The sequence below is a fragment of the Bos indicus x Bos taurus genome, chromosome 17 (genome assembly GCF_003369695.1).
Source record: "Bos indicus x Bos taurus breed Angus x Brahman F1 hybrid chromosome 17, Bos_hybrid_MaternalHap_v2.0, whole genome shotgun sequence".
Taxonomy (NCBI): Eukaryota; Metazoa; Chordata; class Mammalia; order Artiodactyla; family Bovidae; genus Bos; species Bos indicus x Bos taurus.
In genome coordinates, this window is record NC_040092.1 from 18330777 (window position 1) to 18339289 (window position 8513).

General features: G+C 40.2%; 1 protein-coding gene across 4 annotated transcripts in view; it reads right to left on the reverse strand.

The window, feature by feature from the left end:
- Positions 1–5673, reverse strand: part of TCTN1 (tectonic family member 1) — a 27915-nt gene extending 22242 nt beyond the window's left edge. For all 4 annotated transcript variants that reach the window (XM_027566793.1, XM_027566791.1, XM_027566792.1 and 1 more), the window contains exons 1-2: positions 5386–5673; positions 1511–1631 (exon numbers count right to left, since the gene is read on the reverse strand). In XM_027566793.1, coding sequence (XP_027422594.1) covers positions 1511–1631; positions 5386–5605 — 341 coding nt within the window. In that variant the 5' untranslated portion in view covers positions 5606–5673. The remainder of the gene's footprint in view (positions 1–1510; positions 1632–5385) is intronic.
- Positions 5674–8513: the final 2840 nt, after the last annotated feature.

The window sequence follows — 8513 nt, forward strand, 5'->3', positions numbered from 1 at the left end:
TAACTCAGAAAAACCCTGAAGTTCTTTCCTGAGAGCACTACGAATTCAGTTCTAATTTCTAAACCATGGTGCCACAAACTACACCAAATCTTGTAAATAAGTTTTACTGAAATGTAGTCACAGCCATTCATTACATGCCTGCTTTTGCTCAACAATGGCAGAGTGGAAAAGCTGAAACAGAGCCCACACAGCCTGCAGAGCTTCAAGTGTTTATTACATGGCCTTTTACAGAAAAAGTTGGCTGACCCCCATTCTAAATAGTCTATATCTAAAATTACAGTATTGGCTATTTTTTAAGAACTACATTCTAAATAATGATCGCAAATCAGAACAGATACCTCACTCTCAAGCTCCCGGAACTCACTAATGCAGGAAAATAGAATGATTTTCAACAAAGACTGAACCACAGTGTAGTTCAGGTAGCCAGAAAAATAATCTGACTACAACACCCCATGCTCTAGGCATTTTAACAACATCGGAAGTAGATAGGATTTCCCATTGGTCAATAAAATAGTTTCTCATGGGAAAAACACACTGTGCTTCCAAAAAGCATTCAACCTATCAAATTTCAACTGCTAAAATTTCGTACAAGACTGAATTTAAATTGGCTATCTCTGAATAATAAACTGGTCCCATCCTGAATAAATTAACTTCTTATAAGTGCTGTTATTTTATCAAAAAGCTTTGAAATCAGAATTACAAGAACCAGGTAACTGAGAAGAAACTGTTTATCTTGCAATCGACTGGGAATGTCATTTCCCATTATTCTCCTACACAATGTGAACTGTGAGAATTCCTGGTAGATTCATCTACTAGAAAGGTATAAACAAAGCTTTCCCTTCTAATTTTCGTTAGAAAATTATGTCCACAACAAAAGCTGTAAAATTAAACTGTACTTTTCACCCTAGGCTATACATGAGACTAATTCACAGATACAAAAATGTGACACCTTATTTGTTTACAAATCAAAATGAAACGTAATTCAATCTCTGAACACAGATTTCATTATAACCTTTGTGAAAAGTACACTCTCACTTCTTTTTTGCCTGCACCATCATCTGGCTGGATGCAAATAAGGGATAGATACTGTTCTACACAGGCTTCCCAGGTGGCTCAGTGGTAAAGAACCCATCCGCCGATGCAGGAGTTTGATCCCTGTGTCAGGAAGATGCCCTGGAGAAGTAAATGGCAACGCACTCCAGTGTTCTTGCCTGGGAAATCCCATAGAGAGGAGCCTGGCGGGCTATACAGTCCATGGGGTCACAAAAGAGCTGGACACGAGGGCTTCCCTGGTGGCTCAGTCAGTAAAGAGCTGGACACAACTTAGCGACTAAACAGCAAAAACTCTTCAATATATTGATTTCGACAGCACAGCTTCTGAATGATGCAGAATTCAGGAAATCAGCCTGAGTTGATTTGGGTTTTTTCAGCCTGGGGGAGTTTTTACTTTCTGTCCCCAAATTTCATAATCTTGGTCCAATTTTATCAAAACTTCATGTTACAAACTTACGTGACAACTGGAATTGAGCAGGCAGAAAAGACACTGAAATCCACGGAGCTGCAATCAGGATCACAACAGCAGTTGACGTCACACTGTGCTGGAGACAAGTCACAGACACACAGAGCAGCAACTACAGAAACGAGAGAGGTGGGGCGCAGAGCGTCACAATCTGCAGGCAGTGACTGCCCCCTGCCACTGCAAAGTACCAAAAATCCATCTCATACAAAGGTCCGTTTTATTCCCTATTGCACTTTGGGGGAAATCTGTGAAGTGAAATGAGTCAGTTTGAGCATGCCTCCATCTGAGATTTTCCCAAAGTGGCCAATCATCTGACTCACTTGGAAAGTTCTGTTTGCACTCTCCCTACAAAGACTCTGATTTGGTAAGCTAATTGTGAAACCCAGACACCTGGGCTTTTCAAACACTTTTCAGGTGATGCTGATAATTAAAATAGGTTTAAGAATCAACAGGGTAAATCACTTGCCCGACCATAAGAACCATGGGTTTAATATTGCAGATTTCTAAGCTCCTCTGGAGATTCCAATTCAGAGGAAGGGCCCACTTAAGGCTACTAAGAATCAAAATTCTCAATTTTGTTCCTCTCCTCAGATGTAACCTGCAGCTTTGAAGCTGAGTCCACGTTCACAGGCTATTGGCCAAGAATCAAGCTGGCTCAAGTTCCTTGTACTTGGGGTTCTAGAAATATCTTTGGTAATTCAGACAGTAAAAACATGGGAAGAGGTAGAAGCCCCACTTAGCAAGTTTTAATTTTTAATAATGATGACCATCTGGATTTTTAATTCCCTGTTTCAGGCTGTCAAACGGGGAGGTGTGGGGGTGAGGGGAAACTTAAATAGCAGAGCATGAGAATGATAAACACTGAACTCATGGTAGTTTAATAATTGCTGGAAGGAGGGAGATCAGTTCTTCAACCTTACCTGTAACGTTGTTTCTTTTTTTTGAAAAAGGATTTCATGCAAAAAAAAAATTTTAAAAAGGGATCTCAAGCAAATGCTGGTAGACAATCCATACAACATTCTTATTAGCATTTATGAATTATTTTATAATAAAAATGAGCTTTAGAAGGAATTCCCTGGCAGTCCAGTGATTTGGACTCGGTGCTCACTACCAAGGCAGTTCAATCCTGGGTCAGGGAACTCCAGACTCCAGTCTGCGTGGTGTGGCAAAAAAAAAAAAACTTTAGAAAATATATACCTCAAAAAAGGTACAATAATAAATTCTGGGAAGATGAATGTCAGGAGAAGAGGAAATTTTTGTCAGTGAATACACAATCCATTCTTAGAGACACAAAAGTTTCCCCTCTAGAGTTTACATGTTTCTCTCTAGCCAAGAACTCCCTTGTGTCCTTAGAAAATTATAACACCTCTCATGTACACTAAATAATAAAGTGTTGAGTAAAAAATAAAGTGTTGAGATACCCTGCCTTATGTGTTTGAAACGAATCTTGATTTTACAAAACCTAAAACCCTTATAGGTCCCTAGTAGCTGTAAGACTACTAGGGACCAAGCAATAGTGTTTAATAACTCTACTTAGGAAAGAAAAAAGGGTCTCTATCCAAGATGTGAGTGTACTTAATCAGCCAACAAGTTATCTGCTGAGTACTCGCAGGGTCTGAGTAGCACTCAGCTGCTCTTCCAAGCCTTTTCACAGCTATAGGGTACTAATGAACAGAGCTCAGATTTGAGATGAAAGTTATCCTTTTCTTGTACCTGTAACCCATTCTGCAAAGGGTGGTCCAGTTCTCCACTCAGAGTCAGTCTCCTGCTACAACCTGTACCTAGGTTGTGACCTAAAATGAGGCAAGTAATTCATAAACCTAAAAAATGGCAATAACCCAGGAACTTCCCTGGTAGTCCAGCAGTTAAGACTCTACCTTCCAATGCAGGAGGCATGGGTTCTAAGCTCCTACATGCTGTGCAGTGCAGCCAAAAAAAAAAAAGTTAAAGAAAATGTTAAAATGTATGTATTTTTGTGCACTAGGCGCAGTTGTGTAGCAGTTGAGTAATGCTGGTTAGCTGTTAAGGTGGCGTGTTGCAGTGCAGAGTGCTTGGCTGTTTCCTGTTTTCTCCTGATTGCTCCTGTGTAAAGATGCCTTGTCGTGCAGAAACAAATGGCTGTCCAGTTTATTAAAATGCCTGACAACTGCACTTCCAGTCACCCGGGCCTTGCATATAAATAATGGAGCATACAGTGAGCACATCTAGCGATGATAAATACACCTTTTTTTTTTTCTTCCTCTTCCCCCCCAAAATGGTAAATCTGATCATCTTCATGTACGAACTTAAAATATGGAAAATGTTAAGGAAGCAAACAAATGGTTTGTAATTTTGTAAGTACTTATAACATGGTGTATCTTTTTGCTCATGAATATTCTGTACTATAGCCATTGTTTCTGTAGTTTAATTAAAACGTTTTCTTGGTGTTAAAAAAAAATTTTTTTTTAAGTTAAAGTTAAACATTAAAAAGTTAAAAAAGAAAAAGTTAAAGAAAATCGTCATAACCTAACATCATAAAATTGTTAGGATTAGATGAGACACAACGCAGAAGAAATCCTTCGCACAGAGCTTGCTACATAGGAAGTAGTTAATGTCAGCTGTCATTTATTACCATTACTTGCACAGATCTAACCAGAGGCCCTTTAAAAAGACAAAGGAAAAGTGCAAATTTATCCTCTCATACTGGAAAAACAGTCCTGAACATATGACCTACTAATGATGGTTCAAGAATAGCTTCAATTTGGGGGATAAAGTGCATTAACAAATGAAATACTTACATGGATAATAGGCAACTCAGCCACAAAAATCTTCAGAGATTTTCAGATATTGAATACTCTGCTATATTTTGTCCCAAATTATCACTTAACTTCCCTGCTAAATCAAATCAACAATTTCAATATAAAACAAAGTTTTTGTATTAAAATAGCAAATATGTTTCTCTGTATTTTTTCTGACAGACTACACAATTTATAAAGGAAAAATAATGGTTCAGTAACTTAAGTTCTAGAGTTCAGAAGGTCAGCCAATGATGACTTTTTTATTTACTAATACTGAGCCTGACTCAATTTAAGAAAGATTTTTCTTAAGAAGGGATTAAAAAAAAAAAAAACCACTGCATATCTATTGGGGTTACAGAGGACTTAAAAGGGATTTTTTTGAGATCACAAACCCATTTGACAAACAACTTACTGCTATGAACCTTCACCCCAGAAAAACGCATATTCACAAAAGTTAGCACTCGATTTTAGAGTCAGATATCCCCTGAAGTCATCCATGTTAAATCAGATTACAAAAGTCACTAGCTGTGTAACTCAAGGATTAGATCATTTTCTAAGAAATATGCTAAATATGCTAATTATCCTTAAAGATGAATATTAAGAAGTGGGCATAACCCCTCACCCCATAACTCCCTACCTTCAACTCAACACAGGAGGACTTGACCTAGTCATTTTCTGTAAACTAGATTTTTTGCATCATAATTGAAAAGCTCAACGTATCCTATGCACTTAATTCCCACAATTGCCTAGAAACTTTCAATTTCAACTGAAAAGCTGCAAGCAAGTATTCATTCATTAACACCTTTGGCATTAGTGTCGTCCAGGACCACTGCAAGTACTTGTAAAGATTTTTATATTGTCACACTTGGCTCTCTGAGCTTCGGTTTTCTCATCTGTATGACAGTGATAATATAACACCTACCTCTAAGGGTTGTTGAGAGAATTAATACCTATCAAACACTTAACAATGACTGCACACTTTAAGTGGTCAATAAACGTTAACTATCGCTATTATTACCTCACCCGGGCTACCAACCCCCGCAGGTTGAACCACTGTAGATCCCCAGGAATTGGTACTTGGTTACCCACCGTCTGTGACCGGGGCGGGTCTGGGGCCGGAGAAGGGCCTGGAAGCCCTGGGGATCTCAGGGGGCTTAGAAGATATTACAGATCGGAGAGTCGTCGGGACCGGTTTGGTGGAGTTGAGGCCCTCCGTCGTTACCACCGGGGTGGTCCCGGCCTGGGCGCTCACGGAGGCCCAGCAGTCTAGGAGAACGAGCAGGAGCCGCGGAACGGCCCGCGGCCCCATTGCTCAGCCGCAAGCCGAGCGGCCAGTGGCTGAGTGGCTGGGAGGCTGGGAGACCGCGCGTTACCTAGCAACCGCGGCGGCTGGGCGCGGGGCATCACGGGAAGGGTCGCCCGAGGCCCGGAGAGAAGGGACAGGGGGCGGGGCCTGGGCGGGGCGGACGGGGCCTTGGGCGGGGCCTTGGGCGAGGCGGGCGGGGGCGGAAGGCAGGGCCTGAGCGAGGCGAGCCAAAAGAGGAGGGAACGAGGGGCGGGGACCTGTCCTCCTTGTGAATTCCTCACGTGGTTTCCAAGAGGACTGCAGTGCTTGTTTTAAAAATGTAGATTTCCAGGTTCCATCTCAGGGGATTCTGATTCAGTCCAAGGGCAGGGTTCAGGGAGCAATATTTTTAACAAATGCACAACCAGTGCGTTTGGGATAACACACACAACTAACACAACCAGTGCATTTGGGACAACTAACACAATCAGTGGAGGGACAGAAATCTTGGGACCCACTCTCCTAAAGCTACTAAATAGGGTTTTTTGAAGCACAGAGATCATATCACTATCCTTGAATTTTTCTCTATCTCATATGTGTCCACACTTGCTTTACCGATATGGTTTTAGTTCCCTTAGGATCTCTGAGTTACAGTTTTATGTCAGGAATGATGTCTACCTCTAAGGGTTGTATACCAGGAGGTCGCCAGATAACTTCTGGTCGCTGTGTTCTGATTGTGATAACGGAAACAGATGAACACTTAATAACTTTTTTACAGACAAAAAAATGACAAAAATTAAATAGAATGATTTATTGGCCTTAAAGGAAAAAAACAAAGGAAATCTACTTTATCTGTACAAAAGGACTTGAAGACCACAAGACTCAGGGAACTCCCTCAGTTCTAAACTGCTGTATTTATAGAAGTATTCCAGACCAGAGATGTTGGTTATTACACCTTTGATACTTCATCTCCTTACAATTCAGTGAATGTGAAAATACTTAAACATATCATGGTAATTACTCAAGAAACACATTTTCCAATTCAGAAGAATGCTAAAATAATATAAATACCTAGATTATTAAATTTATATATTAATAGCAAAGCTAAATCATCAAAATGACATCTTTAGTACCTTCCTATGACATTCCAGAGAAAGTATCTAAAATATAACTGGATCAAATGTGTAATACAGATATTTCCAATTCTTTCCTACAGAGTATTGCTTTAACAACTACTTGAAATTCTGAATTGATGCCTTTGAACTGTGGTGTTAGAGAAGACTCTTGAGAGTCCCTTGGACTGCAAGGAGATCCAAACAGTCCATCCTAAAGGAAATCAGTCCTGAATATTCATCGGAAGGACTGATGCTGAAAATGAAACTCCAATACTTTGGCCACCTGATGCAAAGAACTGAATCATCTGAAAAGACCCAGAGGCTGGGTAAGATTGAAGGCAGGACAAGAAGGGGACAGCAGAGGATGAGACGGTTGGATGGCATCACTGATTCAATGGACATGAGTTTGAGTAAGCTCTGGGAGTTGGTGAAGGACAGGAAGCCTGGCATGCTGCAGTCCATGGGGTTGCAAAGAGTCGGACATGACTAAGCGACTGAGCTGAACTGAACTGAAATTCTGAACCACTTTTAATAACTGATGTAAACTGATGTGATGCTTCTTTGTTTTTTCGGCCATGCCACTCGGCATGTGAGATCTTAGCTCCTTTGCCAGGAATCAAGCCCATGCCCTCTGCATTTGGAAGCAGAGTCTTAACTACTGGACCACAGGGAAGTCCCAACACTTGCCTTTAAAAAACAAACAAAAAATTATTTTCCAAATCTTCATCTTACAACTTCTGAATTCAGGATGACTTGTTTTTAAATCTTCTCTTGACTTCCAGGTCTCCACTTTCTTTTCTGTTCCTTAATATCTGTCAATCACATTGTCCTATTTTCTGCTTTGAATTTTTGGGCTGTTGGATTAAATTTTGATAAAGTGCCCTTCAGTTCTAACATTTTTGTGTGTATGGTTTGGGAAATGATCTCACCACCCCCTTTCAAACGAAAACACTCTATAGGTGGTCCAGAAGTAATTTTATGACATCTTACACAGTCAAAGTGAGGGTTGTGTCAACTCAGATCCATTTTGCAAACCTTGGAAACACTGAAACTTTTCATTTCACAGGTGACCCAATTCTGCCAGGTTTTTTTTTTTTTTTTTTTTCATCTTTCAACCTAAAGGATCCTTTCTCCCTCCCTCCCTTCTCCCATGGTCTTGGCAGGTTCCCTCATTAAGATAGAAGGACACAAAGAAGGGCCAAGATCTATTTCCATATTTTGTCCCAAACTGTAGCATTTGGGTTGTGCGTAAATGTTTGTGATTTAAAATGTCCATCTGTTTCCCTAGAATTATTGGCATTCTCAATTCCTTATAGTCTGTGCCAATGTTGGGAGGATTGAAGACAATTTCAGCTTTTTGGAATTCTGCACTTGGAAGCTGCCACATATGAGAAGCCTGAAAAAACAAAGACAGGAGTAGCTCAATGGAAAAATAGCTGAGGCTAACTTCATATAGCAGTGATAACCTCTCTGTCTTGGTCTTTGGTGTGGTTTGGGGTGAATTTACTCACTATTTTTGCTGAAGTCATGGCTTCTAATCTGTCTAAAATTAAGTATCCATTTTTGCCTATATTAAGTATATCCACCCATCTTTATTCATCTGAGCCAAATATTTTACATATAGGGGTGCAGAATCATTAATCTTTATAAAAGGATTTCTTAGAACAACACAAGATCAAGGCTGTATGAGGGCAAAGGACTTATTCTATCGTTTTCGACTGAAGTGAACAGCTCAAGTAATTCATTTCTAAGTCAACATCCAGAAGAAAAGAAATCCCGCTTCTCTCCTCCTCCTGTTTCCCACGTGCCTTGTCAAG